Source organism: Sporothrix brasiliensis (genome assembly GCF_000820605.1).
Source record: "Sporothrix brasiliensis 5110 chromosome Unknown Cont22, whole genome shotgun sequence".
Classification (NCBI taxonomy): Eukaryota; Fungi; Ascomycota; class Sordariomycetes; order Ophiostomatales; family Ophiostomataceae; genus Sporothrix; species Sporothrix brasiliensis.
Genome location: NW_024467141.1, coordinates 2,635,110 through 2,654,831, shown reverse-complemented (window position 1 = coordinate 2,654,831; position 19,722 = coordinate 2,635,110). Strand labels below are relative to the sequence as shown.

At 50.8% G+C, this 19,722-nt stretch overlaps 3 protein-coding genes across 3 annotated transcripts; 2 read left to right on the top strand and 1 right to left on the bottom strand.

Annotated features, from left to right (window-relative positions):
* Nucleotides 1-5,582: 5,582 nt before the first annotated feature.
* Nucleotides 5,583-7,624, top strand: SPBR_08258 (uncharacterized protein; the record flags this gene model as incomplete). Its single annotated transcript, XM_040766496.1, has 2 exons — nucleotides 5,583-5,827; nucleotides 5,974-7,624. The coding sequence occupies 2 exons, from the start codon at nucleotides 5,583-5,585 to the stop codon at nucleotides 7,622-7,624; spliced, it is 1,896 nt and encodes a 631-aa protein (XP_040615019.1).
* Nucleotides 7,625-13,673: 6,049 nt separating this feature from the next.
* SPBR_08476 (F-type H+-transporting ATPase subunit gamma) lies at nucleotides 13,674-15,011 on the bottom strand (the record flags this gene model as incomplete). The annotated part of the gene is made up of 4 exons (XM_040766714.1): nucleotides 13,674-13,802; nucleotides 13,885-14,018; nucleotides 14,087-14,694; nucleotides 14,959-15,011. 4 exons carry the CDS (start codon nucleotides 15,009-15,011, stop codon nucleotides 13,674-13,676), a joined length of 924 nt encoding a protein of 307 aa, XP_040615018.1.
* A 1,169-nt stretch (nucleotides 15,012-16,180) lies between these two features.
* On the top strand, nucleotides 16,181-19,372 carry SPBR_08112 (DNA topoisomerase I; the record flags this gene model as incomplete). The annotated part of the gene is made up of 5 exons (XM_040766350.1): nucleotides 16,181-16,232; nucleotides 16,443-16,645; nucleotides 16,705-18,390; nucleotides 18,469-19,161; nucleotides 19,232-19,372. The coding sequence occupies 5 exons, from the start codon at nucleotides 16,181-16,183 to the stop codon at nucleotides 19,370-19,372; spliced, it is 2,775 nt and encodes a 924-aa protein (XP_040615017.1).
* Nucleotides 19,373-19,722: the final 350 nt, after the last annotated feature.

Genomic DNA, 19,722 nt, shown 5'->3' with positions numbered 1-19,722 from the left:
TATGCCGTTGCGCGGGTGATACCGTGGTCTAGGCAGAGGCGGAGGCTGGCTAACGACAGCGATGGTATCGCTGCTGAGTCCCCTCCGACACCCTGAAATGCCTCTTTTGTGGCTCACTCATTCTTTGAGGGTTGCTCGCTGCTCAACGTCAACCGTCTTCCCTTGGCTCGCCGCGACTAGGACCTCATGATGGAGCGAGCTCTCTGGGAGCGGCTTCTAAGGGCTGGCCGCCCGCCTGCTTCTATGAGAGACACACTGCTATCTGGTCATATCTCTGGTCATAACTCTGGTCATAACTCTGGTCATATGCCTCATGGGTCCTCTTTTGCGAACTGCCAGTATAGCTCGTGCTTCATTCCTGCTTCCATTCCCACCGCTGCCAGCGCCATTGCCAGCTACGATACGGGCCACCATGCAGACTTCATCGCTCACGTGGCCTAGAAGAAAGGCGGCACCACAAACAACCACCAAGTTCGAAGAGCTCGTGAGCATGCCCTCATTCACAAACAGCCGTCAGGCCTCCACTTTCTCCCCCCTAACTACGCGGGCAACACCAAATTCAACTTCGCCGGCATGCTCCATAAGTGGGAAGAAGTATTGCGAGGACATGAAGCTTGCCTTCGAGGCTCGGGATGGCAAGGAGTTTTAACTGGCTATTCAGATTGCTTGAGCCGACACACCCAGGGCCATGGACTTCCTCTACGCCCTGTGCGTGAGGCATTACAAGATCAATTCATGGGGTACCTCTTGGGAGTACTTTCCCCTGTGGAAGCAGCTCTTCGCGACTGCCAAGGACCAGTACTTCGACAGAAACGAACCGAGAGGTTCTCAAAGTATCCTACGTCTCCTATCCCCCATGCCACCCCCACTGCCTGCACCCATTGCCAGTTTCTTCCACTGGTACGACTCGATATTGATTCGGCTTTCCAAGCTGCAGGCCCCAAACGGCGGCGGGAAGTAAGTTGCCGATTTTGGTGGCCTTCTGGCCTTGTTGGTGTACGATTGTTTACGACACCGGTATCTTCCCTTCGAAGCGCTACTGCGTGCAGCTATCGGGGTGTTACATTATCCTTACCTACACGTGATGCCGCGCGGCTGAGATTGTGGATGGTGAGAAGGAAAAGCCCAAGGACGACTATTTAGAGCAGCTTTTCGGCCCAATGAGCTTACTCGGATCCGTGGTTGGTCTCAACCTTGAAGATGAGAACGTGCTTGAGCAGCTGCTCTCGCAACAGACCGTTAGCCGTGGGCGTCTTAAGGCTCTTTATTACGAGGATATCAAGCTGATAGTGAGTACGCCGTCATAATACGGGTCGATATATCCTCGCCATGACCATCAGGTTCATCCACCACAAGGGAGCGGATAACAAGCCCAAGCCGTAAGTAAAAGCCTTCACAGCTTTATTTTTTATATCAATAACAGGGCGGATGAGACAATTTTCTTCTTCTTTCCCACCAAACGCTAATTTTCGACGTGATCAACGTCATTATCGCCTCGCCAATCGACGATAGGGCGTTTGTTTGCCCCAGTCTTACTAACGCCGCGGGAGTATGGCGGGCCAGGAATATCGGCCCCGTCCAGTAATTAATTACACGCTCACTACGATGGAAGACTGAGTGGCTCAAGCGACCCGTTTTCCGACGTTGGGATGATGATGTTATGTCTCTAGATAAAGCTCTGCAGTACAACAAACTCAACAATGACATGAAATGCCAATCACCCGACTACGGCTACGAGACGGCTATCGAAGCCAAAGCTTAGCGGCGAGGAGCACCAAACAAGGTTGATAGAAACGCCCAAGACGCTGTAAAATAATGCGCCACGATCCCAAATGGCAAGCCACCTTCAAAATACTTAAATCAACGAAAAGAGTGCAATTTCAACTCCAGAACGCTTTCCTAGACGAGCCTAACAATGATAACTTGATCGGCATGCTATCACATATCAACGTCACCTGAGATTCTCGCGCATCCCACGACATCGTTCCTTCGGATCGACCTCTATATAAAAGAGCGCGCCATGCTGGCGGATCTCTACACCAAGCAACAGGAGGACTTGCCCTACGAAGACCTCATGGAGCCCCACATTAGGGCATGCGATCTAATGGTGGCTCTCTCCAGCAATAGCGAAACCGCCAAGACCGTCCGAATTCGCAAGAGAGCCGCGTCTCCTACCTTTAAAGAGGAGCCCGTCAACCCTCGTACCAAGCGCCAGTCTAATGGGGATGTTCCATTAGGTCTGTGCTTAACTAGTGCCCCGAAGCAATATGTTGTGTCAACGTATCTTAGGCTCATCGCTTTTTCTTTTATATCTCCATAGTTCTCTGGGTTGTTTTCTAACGCGCGCCGCGGCTTCCAAGGGTATTTCTCTCCCTAAGATGGAACCTGTGTAGCCAGCTTTAAATGAAAATGGACTTTACTTCTACGAGAGCACGATGGAAGGAGTTCCGGAGGTGGCAGCATCAGAACCGCGGGGGCACCAGCACAACAGACGAGAGCTTTAGAAGAGAAGCGGCGCCACTTCGAGTTTACTGGAGCCGGATGGATAGTGACTGAACCGAATTTCGAAGCGACTATGCGGACCATGTGGCAGCAGGAACAGGACACAGGCCGGTGGGAGTGGATAAGGGAGGTCAAGGATGGAGGCTTCGCGCAGTATGAGAGGGCTACACGCCTGGCCAAGCACGGTTACCGCGAGGTCTTCTCAAGATTCTCGGTAGCAAAAAAAGAGGATGACTTGGACCGAGTACCTCGAGTTCGAATACTGGTGGCTGGATATGAACACCAAGACTGTCCAGCATCGCAAGCCGTCGCACGACAACGCCAGGGAAGAGCTTGTGGAATCGGGGGTACGGAGAACGGGCGAGACGGAAGAGGATTTGTCTACACCACAGACGAGCGTCCTCGATCAGCAAAACGCGCCACGGAATGAAGCCATCCAACGCTTTATGAGACAGGCAAAGATATACCGTGAAGCTAAAACTATGGAATCTCGCCACTTCTTCCGGGTCGAGTGGGCTTCAAGTCAGATGCCCAAAAGTCAGCAATACAAAAGCCTTCAGTGCACAAGTCAGCCACGAGGACGGGAAAACGACAACCCCATGAAGATGAAGAGGCCTTGAATGAGGCCGTGGGGCAGCGCCCTGTCACGGAGAAGCAAAGGACGGAGCCAGAGCGGAAGCAGGATAGAAGGGTCTCAAGTGGGATGAAAGCAACGGCAGTACGGCAACGGGAATCAGGTATGACATCAGGCCTCTTTTCTCTGACAAAACCGGCATGGGAATTCAAGGAGGGAAAGTGACCTAGGCATTTTGCAAGAGATAACCCGAGAGAAAGTCCCTCGTTTTACTGCGTAATACTGAAGCATGTAAATTATACATAATTTTCCCTGACAAGAAGCTAGTTGTCCAATATGTTCCTACGGTCCGTGAAGCCTCTATGTAGCCACCATTCACGTCACTGCCCTGGCGCCTATTCATCACCGTTTCGTGGTTCTAATGGAACGGTGGGTGGCAGGCTTTCAATATTAGACCATGGCCGCATGTCGAGCTGACTATCATGCTTACGCCACACTATCTCGCCCGTTTGCCTCAAGTCACTTTTGGCGTGGCTTGGTCAGACCCACTTTTTGGGGCCTTAGGTCCTGCTCCTGAGCCAAAATTCCAATGCTCTCAAGACAGTCCCCAAGTTTACATTCAACATCAAGGCAACTCAGCCATGCCGCCCCACCAATAACGACAGAAACATTCACGTTCCCACAGAATAATGCCTTTTTCTGCCACGGCCGCCAACCATTCTTAGACCTCAATCGCTCCAGTGCAAACGAGAAGACTTTGCGCCCGTTTTCTCGTCACCCCATGCATACAGCACCTCACTGGGCTTTCGTTACGAACGAAGCTATCGAGCGGCAACGAAGCAAGCATATGACGCCGCACGAAGCCTGCGATCCAGCACAGGAACGGACTCGACCTTTATTCATCGTCCCGGACGGCACCTCCTGACCACCACCCACCGTGACGAACTGCTCCAGGACGGGGCCTTACCGTAGCTGGCTGTTTACGATCTTCGCATATCACGACGGCACGTGGCATCTTGTAATACTTCGAGGGCGAGTGATTACCTAACCAGTCATACCCCCTCTTGTAACTTGTCTGTGAGTCCCTCTTGACGAAGTACGCTTATCGACTCCTTTCCGCGAAACCACGTCTTGCCGTAGCATCTTTGCCCCCGCTCTTTATCTAAGAGTGAAGGTGCATCGCACAGAACCGAGCGCCTGAGCCACCGCACAGTATTCTTTATATTTACCTGACTTAGAGGATTCACAACTTCATCAGACGACATGATCTCCTCACAGAAGCGGCTGCAAAAGGAGCTATTAAAGGTTGGCCGCCACCTTCCAAGCTTCTATTTTCCGTACTCTGGAGCGTGGTACCTTTTTAGCCAGTCACTAACCAGTGCCAACCGTCTGGTTGTTAATTTCAATCCAGATTGGGAGCAGTGGCTTGCCTCCTGGTATCACACTCGTATCATCGGAGAATCTTGAAGAATGGATAGCCGACATCCAGGTTCTTGACCAGAATCCTCTATACATGGACCAAACCTATCGACTGAAGTTTAGATTTCCCCCAACTTACCCAATTGGTATGTAATGTTGGCCACATGGCTTGGTTTTGGAAGAACTTTTCTGACTGTTGTATAGAGCCGCCAGAAGTCGTGTTTCTTCAAGGCCCTGATCGGCCGATTCCCATGCACCCACACATCTACTCCAATGGCATCATCTGCCTTGACCTACTTGGGTCACAAGGCTGGAGTCCCGTCCAGAACGTCGAGAGTGTCTGTATGAGCCTGCAGAGCATGCTGACCGGCAATACGAAAAATGAGCGGCCGCCTGGCGACGCTGAATTCGTTCGAACCAACCGTTTACGGCCCCGTGATATTGACTTTTACTACCACGACAATAAAGTATAACTATTCTTGTGTGTACGGCGCATTTGTGCGGTGTCTACGGTCCAAGTCATGGGCCGCGCAATATTTATCTTTGAATTTAGAGCAATTCCATCTTCCAACAGTTAACTTTTTTGTCTTCTTGGGGGCTGGGGGGGGGGGGGGGGCGCATCTTAAATATTGATTCCTTAAATTCTTCCGATTCCGCTCTGTAGATACCTAGCAGTACGCCGTCTCTCGACGTTAATTGTAGCACGTGTCTTGTACTAATTATTACGCGTTTTCAACACCTATAATTTCGTCCTAGCTTATGGGCGCTACGGATGGTGGGTCCTTGGGCCCAGTATGAGCCCTGACCTATCGACCTTCAGCCGCGAAACTGAGATAGAGCTTCCCGTCACGAACAGGTTCCATCAGCTACATATTTCGTACTTCATTGTCTGTTTGCGCTGTTTGCACCCCGCCACCAATAGCCCCTCCAATAGCCATATCTGAAGTATAATTCAATTGTGCGGGATATTAAACACCGCATACAGTTCCGAGCGATCGCTTTTCCACTCTCCACCTCTTGCCTACTCCCTCCACGACTCGCCCACGAACCTAGTGCTGTGAGTCGAAACAAACCAATAGCGCTCGCCATGACCCCCCAAGCAGTCTTTGATACCAACGAGGTGAGGGATAAGGCGAGACGAGATCTGCTGTATCTTCTTGAGGCGGTTCGTGGCAAGAAGAACCTCGTCATCGAGAAGAGCCTCGCCGGGCCTATTGGCACCATTGCCAAAGTCTCCACGCTGCAGGATTACGGTGTTGATAAGTTCTTCTTTCTCGAGAATGGAAATACCGATACAAGTCAGAGCAACGTCATCTTCGTGGCTCGTGGCGAGTGTGGCCGCCACGCACAAGACATAGCAGGTGCTTACTTCCCTTTGCAGACGCCCTTCTCTCCCGTTCTGTCCGCGCTGTCTACCTACCCTTTCCCTCATTATTGACGGTTTTGCATCTTAAAATTTATCTAGACCAAATTCGCAGACTGCAACGAGAGAGCCAAACCGGACACGACTTTCATATTTTCTGGGTTCCTCGCCGGACGCTCGTGACGCATGCCATACTCGAAGAGGCTGGAGTGCTTGGTGACGTGAGCATCTCAGAACTACCACTATATTTTTTCCCTCTCGAAAATGATGTTCTGTCGCTCGAGCTAGACGAAACCTTCCAAGATCTCTATCTCGCAAAAGACCCGACTGCGTCGTTTCTCCTCGCAAAAGCACTTATGGGTATTCAACAGTGCCACGGTCTCTTTCCACGCATTATCGGAAAAGGAGACAACGCCAAACGTGTTGCTGAGTTACTGGACCGCTTCCGCCAGGAACTCCTGGCTGGCGAAGACGTTAGCGATGCTAGTAAAGTAGGCCTCACACCGAGTACCACAACTGAGAGTGTCATTATTATCGACCGCGAGGTCGACCTAGTCACGCCACTTCTCACCCAACTGACCTATGAGGGTCTGATCGACGAATTGTATGGAATTCAGAACAATCAAACCGATGTCGACTCGACAATCGTTGGTGCAGCTGCGGCATCGACGAGTTCTGGAGGCGCACAACCTGCTTCTGCGTCTGCATCGGCTGGTGGGAGTGCATCTTCTGGTATCTCCTCAGGGACGCGAAAACGAAAGATTCAGCTGGACTCATCTGACAAGCTCTATGAAGAGCTTCGTGACGCCAATTTCGCCATTGTCGGCAGTCTGCTCAACAAGGTTGCCCGTAGGCTCCAGAGCGACTATGAAGGCCGACACAGTACGCGAACCACGGCGGAATTGCGAGACTTTGTCCAGAAGCTCCCAGGCTACCAAGCCGAGCAAGCCAGTCTCAAAATCCACGCGGGGATTGTTGAAGAGATTTACAAATACACTCGAAGCGATGAGTTTAGCAGCCTTCTCGAGGTGCAGCAAAACCTGGCTGCAGGTGCGGACCCTTCCGCCCAATTTGACGCCATCGAAGAGCTCATCGCCCGTGACACACCCTTGAACCAAGTCCTGCGCCTGCTCTGTATCTACTCCTGTATTTCTGGCGGTATCAAACCTAAGGAATACGACCAATTTCGACGCTTGATCCTCGAAGGATATGGATACCAGCACCTCCTAACGCTGCAAAATCTTGAAACCCTGCAAATGTTTTTGCCACGATCATCTCCACTGGCCGGTATGATTCCAATGGCTGGCTCTGCTGGAGCCACGGGCACAAAAACCAACTACACATTTCTCAGAAAGCAGCTGCGGCTTATCGTCGATGAAGTCAGCGAGCAGGACCCAAACGACATTGCATACGTTTATAGTGGGTATGCGCCACTTTCGGTGCGGCTGGTCCAATGCATCCTGCAAAAGCAATATCTTTTGACATTCACAAAAGGTAACGGTGTCACTAGCGGATCCCAAGGCTGGCGCGGTTTCGACGAGGCGGTTAAACATGTGCGTGGCCAGACGTTTGATATCCTTCAAAAGGGAGAAGACAAGGCTGTTAAGGCGAGGGCGCTGCTATCTGGTAGCGGAAACAAGAAAACTGTGTTTGTTGTATTCGTTGGCGGCATTACTTTTACCGAGATTGCGGCGTTACGGTATATTGCACGGAAAGAAAAAGGTGAGTCGACCCCAGCGACCATTGTTTCCGCGCTCGAATACTAACATATTTTGGATAAGGCCAGCGTAGGATCGTTGTTTGCACGACATCAATTGTAAGCGGTAACAAGATGATGGCAGCTGCTGTTGAGACTCGATCATTTAAGCGAGATGGCGGATTGGACGCCGCGACAGCCCCGTAGGGCTTTGAAGTACACTGAGTTATACCACGGTGCCAACAGGTATTTGGATGATTGCAACGATACACAGAAAGGTTGCAATAGGACATTTCTATGCATTAGATTCGTATAACTGCTTGCCTCGCTAGAGCATAGCTTTTTGCGTTTTCGATACTCAAAATTTGACGACGTCAACGATGCGGCGAAATTTTATTTCATAATTAAATGGGGACACTTTGGACTTGGCTTCTGGTAGCAAAATTATAATCACGTGATGTCTTTCGCTTCGCTAGCTTGACTGGACCGCTGGTAAATTCGACACAGGGGCATTTGTAAGGAGAGATATTTTGTTGTCGTCAGTAGGTTCTATCGCAGAGACACCTTGCCTTCGACGCTCATAGAACGACTGTAGCGATCGAGGTCATTGCAACAAAATTATAATAACATCAAGACGATTATCCCCATAGGCCGCAGCAAGAGGACAACGTCCATTCTACCTTGGCTACACATCGCCCTCAGCTGAATCATACTTTCACCGATGGCCCTCAACTGGTAATCAGACCAAGCGAATTGACTCACCGAAGAGTCTAATGACGACGATATCAATACGAACCCTGGAAAAAAAAAAAACGGGCAGGCCAAGTCTATTGATTGTGCCAGTTTCACGATTTACACCCTCGATCTTTTCTTGGTACGATATTCGCCATCCCACCCGACCAAGTTCACAGCTTCGAGATGTCTTGCGATCCTAATCCCTACCAGTTCAATTTGTCATATTGTGCTTCCATATCGCTTTGACTGACTTTATTCCCAGTTGACCAGGCTGGATAAACTGTCCTTTCTGCATTGAATGCCTCTGCAGCGGGCTTTTCTTCAAACAAGGAAGGAACGCGTACCGTCTAGAAAGAATAGCCTTCATTCTTGTCTCGGAAGGTTGTATGAACGAACGCTTAGGCGTGTATCTACATAATTTGGACGGCCAGTGTGTATATATATACACACGCGCCGATTACCGATGATGGTGCTGCCCGTCACAGAGTGCTGCATAACGCCCTGTGTGTCCCACGTCTACTCACTTTTGGAGTGATAGTGTACGGTTGAGACAAAGGCCAACGAGACTGAACTTTCGGATCCTAGAAAATGGATAGCATTACCACGCTCGGGGTCCATGATAAGGTTACAGTCCCAGATGAACCGTCGACGATCGAACTCAGCTCAACGCCTGAACTTCCTGATAAATACGGAGAGCATATGTTTCGTGAGGTGAGAAACTTCGTTGGCGAGACAAAGGAATCAAATTTAGTGCTGGTGAAAGGTTTGCCAGATACCTTATCCCAGCCTCTTGCTCCTGCTGTTGGAAACGAGACTACCTTCCACATACGCCGCGGAAACTTGTCCAATCAGCATTCGAGTCCACCAGCTGCCAAGTTGTCTCAAGGAGAGGACACGGATACTGTCAGTGAGCTCGCCATGGCAACACAGACAGACCCAGGCCTTCCACTTGGGGCATCCAATGACAACTCCCAGTCAGCCATCACAATACAAACTGGTCCTCAAATCACTTCCCTGCCTGCCATGCCACAAGGAAAGCCTGAAACGGCATCAAAAGACAACTTGTCTCAAAGAACCGAACTACCTTTCATGGGTCCGGGCACATCAACCATAAGGCTCCAAACGAAAGCCAGTATATCCGGTATGGAGGAGTTTGAAAGACGCGCTTGTTACAGTACCACGAGGATACAGGCTACACTGCATACAGCGTAAGTACTTGTTTTTCTGGCCTAGAATTTTCATAGCACGACAAAACTCATTGGCTCGATTCTTACCGTTTTGGTCCTGCTTAGATCACAAAATGCGCTGGCGTCTCCTGTCGTTCGACATGTGGTCTTGCAAGATGGCGTGCAGACCACAGCGTTATCGTCTCTTTCCTCTCACTCACATGTGTCCCGACCGAGCTCTACTTTCTCGGAAATTTCCAGCCAGTATGAGACACCTCCAGACAGCAACGGTGCCATGCCAACTGCTGGGCCCATATCTTCCAAAGCCGAGGTTAAGCCAGCCTTGCAGGTCCCTCAATGTGATAGTCAAGGCATGAATGACACTCAGAGTAATGTACAGGATGCGGCTGCCCCGAAAGGTTTATCGGGGATACAAAGCGATCCGGACCATTTGCCCCACCAATGTCGCACCTTGTCATCATCTCCAAAGAGGGTCTCTGTATCAAGACGACCGATTTTCAAAACTCGGCCGAAGTCTTCTATTCCCTCTGACCTCACACCGCAGGAGTACGCAGGACAGTGTATTGCGGCGGCGGAGTCTTCCAGACTGAATCCCTATGCGCTACACGAAGAAGAGCATGCAATGCTTCGTCACCATATTAGCCACGCACAAGTCACAACATATCTCAATATACGCAACGGGATTCTTCGGCTCTGGCTCCGAAATCCCAGTACTGCTGTGACGAGAAATGATGCCATGGGTTGTTCTAGAGACAGGCGCTGGTTCAGGGCAGCTGGTGTTTCCTTTGACTGGCTTGTCCGCCGAGGATACATCAATTTTGGATGTGTCAAGATTAAGGAGCCACCGAAGGACAAGGGTGCTAAGGCATCACTGCCGAGATCGGAAAGTATGACGTCGCATTCTCTACACAGGCAGAAGAAGACCATAGCCATCATTGGCGCTGGTATGGCTGGGCTCGGCTGTGCTCGCCAGCTGGATAACCTTTTCAAGCAACACCACGACCTACTTGTCAGCCTGGACGTGGAAGTGCCCAGTATTGTCGTCTTAGAGGGGCGCGATCGGATAGGTGGCCGAGTTTATTCGCGACCATTCCAAGTCCAGACCCGCCACCAACACCCGGATTTTCACCAAAGCCGGTGCACTGCTGAAATGGGTGGTATGATTGTCACGGGCTTCGACCGAGGCAACCCGATGAACACCCTTATTCGTGGTCAGCTGGGCCTAGGATACCACGCCTTAATTACTGCGACAACGATATATGATATCAACGGCAAACCTGTCGATGATGTGCGGGACGGTCTGGTAGAGAATTTGTTCAATGAATGCCTTGACCGGGTGAGCGAGTACAAGTTCAAAGTGCCTCTACCAAAGGGTGTTGAGGGAAATCATGCTTGCATGGATGACGGTCGTGACAATACCTCAGAGGGGCACCCTACTATTGCTTCAATTGAAGACAGTGAAGCGGTAATACCATCGACCATGGCGGCTGCTGAGATTGAAGTCGCAACTTGGGAACAGACAAAATCGCTACGGTATGCGGCACCCAAAGCAATGGAGCCACCAAGGCACAAAAAGCCACCTTGGAAGAACCATATGCAATCGGGGGGCTTCCACAAGCCGATCTGGTTCCTGTCTCATCTGATCGACTTACTGGGAGAGCCCATCTAGAACCCGGGACGCACGCTACGCTAAATGCAGCACACAAGCTGAAGAGTATGGGGTGGTCATTGAAGCCGGGAGTCCTTGAGTCAAGAGACTTGGATCTTGACCCTGCTTCTAAAGCGCCTAGAGCAACCCTTGGATCCGTCGTTGAAGATGCAATTAGGCAATATGGAGAGCTTCTTGATTTGAACTCGCAAGACTACCGGCTTCTCAACTGGCACATTGCAAATCTGGAATATAGCAATGCTATAAACCACAGCCACTTGAGTCTCAAGGGCTGGGATATAGATGCTGGGAATGAGTGGGAAGGAAGGCATAGTATGATCATTGGTGGATACCAGAGCGTGCCTCGTGGTCTGATGCTTTGCCCTAAGCCCTTGGATGTTCGGAGACAGATGGCAGTGAAAAAAATCGCCATCAATGAGTCCGGTGACGATAACCGTGCCAGGCATGTCAAGCAGGACGAACAGCATAAGTCCCCCGTGGTCATCGAATTTGAAAATGGGGACAAATTCGAAGCTGATTACGTTATCAGTACGATACCTCTTGGAGTTCTTAAGCATGGAAACGTCGAGTTTGACCCGCCGTTACCAAGATGGAAATCGAACGCGATTGACCGCCTCGGCTACGGCGTTCTCAACAAGATCATTCTCACATTCCGCCAACCATTTTGGGATACAGAGCGCGACATCTTTGGTGTCTTACGCGAACCAGCCAACCGATTTAGCCTCGATCAGAGGCAGTATTCGCAGCGCCGGGGCCGAATGTTCCAATGGTTCAATGTTTCTAGGACGACAGGTATCCCTTGCTTGGTAGCCCTCATGGCCGGTGATGCTGCATTCGACACAGAGAAGGCTAGCAATGATGAGCTTGTTTCCGAGGCTACTTCCGTCCTACGATGCGTGTTTGGTGCTAAGAACGTTCCGGAGCCCATTGAGGCTGTCGTTACACGGTGGGCTTCGGACAAATTTTCTCGGGGAAGCTATTCATCAGCTGGGCCCAGCATGGAGATTGACGATTACGATTCTATGGCTCGTCCTGTGGGAAGGCATCTTCATTTTGCGGGTGAACACACCATTGGGACACATCCGGCCACAGTTCATGGAGCATACCTATCGGGCCTGCGTGCAGCATCAGACATTTTCGAGGAGTTGGTGGGCCCAATCGATATCCCGACGCCGTTGATACCTCCGAAAGAGACTTTGACGTCTGTCATTAAACGAAAGGTTACCTTAGACGAAGATGAAGGGAAGACTGGTGATGAAAGTAGTAGTAGCATCAGTGCTAGCGGTGGTCGCGGTAGTAACACCGGGGAGGCAAAGACAAGCAATCGCAAGCGTTTGGAAGTACGAGAATCGCACATCCAACAACACATCAACAGTCAGATTGGAGACCGACCCTCGCAACCCCCTCGAGGGTCGGAGAGCGCCTATTCGCTATTTAGTAAGGCGAACTACGAACGGGCACGCAAAAAATGCGAAGAAGGACGCCGCCCTGGCAAAGGTCGTTCTACCCCGAACGAAGTACGGGTTCTCACGTCCAAAATGTGGCGCAGTGCTAGCGCAGAGGAGAGGCGTCCTTTTGCAAATGAAGCAGAGGCTCACAAACAGATGTACGAAGCGGCTCTTTGTGAATACAACCAGAGGATAGCCGAGTGGGACCAACGTGCTTCGGATCTACGTGTGGCCTACGAGATTGAGCATCCCAGGACCTGCGAACGGGATATTGAGCACACGCCACAGACATTATCACCCTCAGTCTCCGGCCTCGTTACTGGGATACCACAACGCTCGAGTTCTAATAGTGCCCGTCGTCTTAGGCGGACGACCAACTGTCAAGCAGGAATCGACAGTGATGTAGAAATGAGCGGTTGATATCCTGCATGGAAGTTTGCCGGCTTTTGACGCTTTAGTTTCCTGCGCCTATTTTGAAAGGTTTAATGTCTTGTCATTACCCTGGTTGGTGGCCTACTTGGTCCTTTCCGTATGCTGATGCCAGGTTACCATTTTGTGTTAATCTTGAACTACATTGTATATACGACATATATATTTATATGCTCTACAACCGGGCGTTGAATTACAGGTGGTAGAACTACACATAAAATTCTCACAGCAGCAAGCTTACGGTAATGTCGATGTCGTGATAAGATCCGACTCTATGCGGAGTATGGTCATGAAAGTCATTGCCGCACATTAGGATTTTAGTTTTCCTGGTAATACAAACTTCTATTATTATCCCCAGTGCCTAGGGCTAGCTTTCACGCCCATGGCGACACGGGTTAAATGTGAAAATTTATTGGTTGTTTTGTTCCCGCTCTGTATACCAAAAAAAACAAAAAAAACATAAAATATAACAGACAGGGGAACAAATAAGAAAATTGCCGTTTTTTTTTTCCAAGCTAAGAGACTTGTGAATAACACGAGAGGCTGTAAGAATAAAGGACGCGCTCATTTCATCTTTGCAGGCCTCACCTGGCTCACTCACTCCTACAAAATTTCCCCGCCGCTGCCGTCTCATGCGTTTTTACATATAATTTACATGTCCTCAGAAGCAGTGGCGCCAGTGATAATCTCGACCAGCTCGCCCGTAATTACGGCTTGGCGAGTACGGTTGAAGAGAATCTGGTACTTGTTGATCATCTCACCAGCGTTCTTGGAAGCGTTCTGGAGAAGGAAAGGTTAGTACACGGCATTGCTTGCAGCGAGAGTAGAACGAGAACAATGAAGTGCCAATATGCAAACTTACGTCCATGGCGTTGCGGCGGGCGGACTGCTCGCAAGCGTGGCCCTCAGCAAGAGCCCAGAAGATGGAGTTGGCAAGGGCGTACTCGCGCAGGTTGGGAAGCAGAACCTCGTCGACCTCGAAAGCAGAGAAGTTGGCTGGATATATGTTAGCAGTTGACATCTAAAAGTATCTGGGGCTCACAGAAGTGACGTGAGAAACGTACGTGACGCGGCAATGGCCTCCTCGGAGAAGGCTTCGATCGTGGTGGGCTCGTAGGTCTGGGCGTTCACAAATCTGTTGTACAGAATGCGGATGGAGCTGTAATCTCCGGGGAGCTGCACGATCTGGTCGGCGATGGCCTGGGCCTCTGCGAAGGTGGGGATGTCACGGCCGACGCCGGCGAAAGACAGAGCGATGTCTTTGCCGTTGGTGCGCTGCAGCTGCGACTTGCACTTCTCTCCCAGAATGACGAGGTCATAAGAAGGGGCAGTGCCGGCAGCGGACTGCTCCGCGAACAACTTCCGGACGGTACGGGATAGACCCGAGTGGATACCACCGCAAAGGCCCTTGTCGGAGCTGCAGACGACGAGGAGCGTTTTGTTCTTGTCCTCACCAGCCTCGAGGGGTTTGGTCTCGGCCTCGTCGAAAACCTTGTTGGACGTTTCTCCGTAGTTGCGGCTGTCGAACATGGCGCGCTGCGCCCGGTTGAGCTTAGTCGAGGCAACAATCTTCATGGTCTTGGTGATCTTCTCAATGTTGCGAATGGACTTGAGACGGTCCTCAATCTCGCGGAGCGTGGCGTACGACGCCGCCGGGGTGGCGGTCGCAAAGCTGCGAGCGTGGTTAGTCTTGGTCGTCCTTTTGCATCTGTTGACTGGCCGGGCATCCTCCAATAATGCGCCACTTCCATCCAACTTTCAGTCGTCTAGTTCTCCCGTCATCTGCTCATCCATCCTGTGGCCGTCGATGTTCCTGTCGCGCAAGGCAACCAAGCGCAGGAGGGCATCCCTCAGCGTCGGCCATTGTTCCACTTATTCCTATTTTCCATGCTCCTTTGTCCTAACCATCCAACTTGTGTTTCTAAGCTTCACTTACCGAGAAGCGGAAGCTCCTGCCCGCAGAGCTGGCCGTGCCGCTCTAGACAACATTTTCGACGAGGAATGAGAGAAAAGGGCGTGATCGAGAAGTCGTCCAGGAGAAGGCGAAATCAATTGGTCGTTGGTGGATGGCGGCCAAAGATTCAATGAATAGAGAGTGAGGTCGATGCAGGTGGAGAGTGAAAAGAGCGATTGAGGTCTTTTTTCATTTGGCCCTATTTTGTTTCCGCTTGTTCTCGCGCTTTTCCGGGAAGTCTTTGCCCGCCTGTCCCTTTTTGTCGGCTACAAATCGTGCAAGCCACCGCCACAACCCTGCCTCCTGTAGAGCTCGGCGGGTGTAGTTGCCTTGGCAAAATAATCACGTGATTGACCCACTGTAATTTAACCGATTTGTATTCGTACAAAGTAGATACTAGCGCATGTAATTCGTATACTGTGGCCAAATTTTCGTGTTGGCTGGAATGGCTCTTGAAAGACAGTGTCACAGCAGCTTAGGACCCAGTGTGCTCCTTCCGCAACAGTCGCTCACGCCACGCATAAAAGTATTACGAGGCGCTCTTCGTGCCCTAGATTTTTACTGAACAATATGATGCTCTCGGTAATTTTCCCGTATTCCGTTTACCAGCGCGATTGGCGGTTGAAACGTGAGGAAAATAAGCCTCAGTTCTCTTCTCCCTTGTCACGCGTCCCCACAGACAGTCTGGCCTTCAAAGTGTCCTCGCCGCCCACTTTTCCGCCCGTCCTTCTTTCTAGTCATCGAATCTGGACGCTGAGCGTTCCTTTTCCTGTGCTTGGCGTCCCCTAGCTCTCAAGGCTCGCGTTGATTGGTCTTTTTAGCCTCCAAACCTTTCTGGCCCTTTCTGGCGGCCATTCTCACGTCTCTCCCAAATCGCCTTCCACTGCTTTTCGAGGCCCATCTCTGCTGGCTAAATATTGTGCGTCTTCCTCTCGTTTCCACCCTTTCCCCCCTTTCGTGGTCTGCATCAACATTATCTTGAATTACGATAACTTTCCTTTCAACCGAGTCCTTATCCCTCTCGCCCTTGCTGGCACCGCCAATCCCTGTGGTTGGACACTTTTCTTTTGTCGGGGCCTCGATTTCCCTCTCCGCATATGTTCTTTTCACCTTGACGCGTCGTGCCGCTCAAACTCGAAACCACCACTTTTCGGTCTCTCTGGACACTCGGCGTATACCTGTGCGTTTCGCCGTGGCGACGAATATGTCAGACAGCTCAGACGACGACCGGCCGCTGGCCGCCTCGAACGGACATGGTACGTTTGCCCTCGAAATCGCGTCTATGCGTGCGGCTAATTATCCTTGCAACTGGCCACAATTTTGATCGCAACATCCGCATCCTTCCTATCATGTTCCTTGTCCACAACCTGGATATCCTTTCCTCAGAGTCTCTTGACCATGCCGGCTGCTTCTCATTAAGTTCCTAACTTCTTTGTTACACCTCGCTAACCAATACGCTCATATAGTATCTGCTTCTAGAATCTCCAAATCCGACGATACCGCCATGGACAACTATTCCCCGAACGTCAAAATGGCCCCTCCGGGCGTTTCCATCCGACATGGCCCAGTGACCGGCTTGAATGGGCTTGTGAAGCGAAAGTCACGTACGTCGATTGATCAGTCTGTTAGATACAGAGATGAGTCGGATAGTGATGACGACGCACCGATGGTATGTTTCTGACGGGCGCGGAGCCATCAAATGATAATTTCGGTTAACAAATTCTTTAGGCGAAGCGTCAGAAGTCCAAGTATGCCGAGTTTGACAGTGAGGACGAACCGATCGTGTCTAAGAAGCAGTCCAAATTGCCTTTGTCGATTAATGACACGCCTCTGATCAACACTGGGGGTGGCAAGAAGCCTCTGGACGTCCGGCTCTCGAATAAGAAGGCCAAAATCGAACAGGAAGCCGAATTTGAGGCCAAGTCTCTCCTTGCAAACGGCTTAGGCAAGGCGAAGCGTCCATCTAACGAGACGTCGTTCTCCAAACCTCCCCAATCCGACGATTCGGAAGACGAGGTGCTTTCTAAACCGAAGAGGCGGCAGACAAACGGCGCAACACCCGCGTCGTTGAAGAAGTCGAACGGCACGAAACCTAAGGACGAATCGGACTCTGACGTGCCCATGGCGAAGAAAAAGACGCCGAGCACTTCCAAGACTGCAGCGAGACCACCTGCCAAGCCAACTAGTAACAGCAAGAAAGCCGCTGCGTACACTCCTAAGAAAGCAGCACCGTCTAAGCCCATGAAGAAGGCTGAGAGCACTGAGCCTGGTGACGATGATGATGAGGAGGAGGAGTACCGGTGGTGGGATGCACCGAAAAAGGAGGATGACTCGATCAAGTGGACCACACTTGAACACGCTGGTGTCGTCTTCCCCCCGCCTTACCAACCCCTCCCAAAGCATGTTCGTCTGTATTACGACGGTGTGGCCGTGGACCTGCATCCCGAAGCGGAGGAGGTTGCCACCTTCTTTGGCTCTATGCTCCATTTGACTGTCAACACCGAAAACCCGACTTTCAGGAAGAATTTCTTTGCTGATTTCCAAGCTGTATTGAAACAGACGGGTGGCGCGAGAGGTCCGGATGGCCAGAAAGTGGCTATAAAAGACTTTGCCAAACTCGATTTCAAGCCCATGTTTGAATACTACAAGGCCCAGTCCGAAGCGAGGAAGAACCGGACAAAAGAAGAGAAGAAGGCAGAGAAGGAAGAAAAGGCGAGACTGGAGGCCCCATATCTCTACTGCAAATGGGATGGCCGGAAAGAAAAGGTTGGCAACTTTCGTGTGGAGCCGCCTGGCTTATTCCGTGGCCGCGGCGAGCATCCCAAAACAGGCCGAGTCAAGAAACGCGTCATGCCCGAGCAAGTCACGATCAACATTGGCAAGGATGCTGTTGTGCCCCAGCCACCAGCCGGACACAAGTGGAAGGGAGTGCAGCACGACAACAAAGCGACGTGGTTGGCTATGTGGCAAGAAAACATCAACGGAGCCTACAAGTACGTTATGCTTGCCGCAAACAGCGCCGTGAAGGGCCAGGCCGATTTCAAGAAATTTGAAAAGGCTCGTGCCCTCAAGAAGTACATTGGGCGTGTTCGTGCGGATTACACCCGAGAGCTCAAGAGCGAGGTCATGGCCGACCGCCAGCGTGCCACTGCCATGTACCTGATCGATCGATTTGCACTGCGCGCCGGCAATGAGAAAGATACCGATAACGAGGCAGACACAGTTGGCTGCTGCTCTCTCAAGTATGAGCATATCACGCTTCGGGAGCCCAACACGGTAATTTTCGACTTCCTGGGCAAGGACAGCATTCCGTACTACGACGAGGTGACGGTAGACCGCCAGGTGTTTAAGAACCTGAAGATGTTCAAGAAACCACCGAAGGAGGACGGTGACGATATTTTCGACCGCCTGAACGTAAGATCAAGTCTATTGTGCTCTGTGTTCTCCGCTTCTTTTAATTACATGCAAGGTGCTGACTACGTTCACGTTTAGACGTCCCAACTCAACAAGCACCTGTCCAGTTACATGCAGGGCTTGACGGCCAAGGTTTTCCGTACCTATAATGCGTCATACACGATGTCGAAGCTGCTTCAGGAGCTTCCAGTCACCAACGTATCTATTGCCGAGAAGGTGAAGCTGTACAACGATTGCAACCGCAAGGTTGCCATTCTCTGCAACCATAAACGGACGGTCGGAGCCAGCCACGAGGCGCAAATGGAGAAAATGGGCGATCGTATCAAGGGCTTGAAATACCAGAAGTGGCGAACTCGGATGATGATGCTCGATCTTGACCCTAAGCTTAAGAAGAAAAAGGGCGCAGAGTACTTCGAACGAGATCCGGAGCTAACGGACGATTGGATTCTTGAACACCAAAAGTTCCTTGCCGAAGAACAGCGTACCAAAGTCACCAAGAAGTTCGAAAAGGACAATGAAAAGCGCGCTATTGATGGCGATAAACCGCTGCCAGAGAAGGAGCTCAAGGAGCGTCTGAAGACAGTTGCAGAACTTGAGGCTAAATTCAAGAAGGAGAACCGGACGAAGAAGGTTGAGGCTGAGGGAAAGGCTCCGTCCATTGAGAGGCTCGAGGCGGCTGCTCAAAAGATTGACGAGCGCATCCACAACATGGAGCTTCAGGCAGCAGACAAGGATGGAAACAAAGAGGTTGCTCTGAGCACCTCGAAGATCGTGAGTTACATACGATGTCCCTCTTTTTTTTATGGGCGACAGTGACTTTGTACTGACTACCCCTCCACAGAATTACATTGATCCCCGCCTCACTGTGGTCTTCTCTGAGAAATTCGGTGTCCCGATTGAGAAATTCTTTTCGAAGACCCTTCGTGAGAAATTCAACTGGGCTATTCAGTCTGTTGGAAACGACTCTACGTGGGAGTTCTAGAGCATGTTGGTCTTATTCCATACTGCACTGTTTTATTTCGATGATGCTCCCGTTTTCATTTTGCATTGTATTTTCATCTTAGGTGGTACCGTTCTTGTTTTCGCGTTGAGTTTTGCTATACTTGCTTGCAGTCATCTTGTTGTGTCTTTCATCGTCGGACGTCCTATTTGATTGTTTCTGGTTTTACTCGTTGCATTTTGGTGTTTTGCTTTTAAATATGTCTACAGGCTCGATAGCGGGCCGGCTTCCCACAAAGCAGACGGCATGGACAAAATGTCGACGGACGTATGAGGCGTTGGGAGGTCAAAAGTGCATAGGGTGGTGTCTTGACCAGCGTTTGGCTTGCAAAT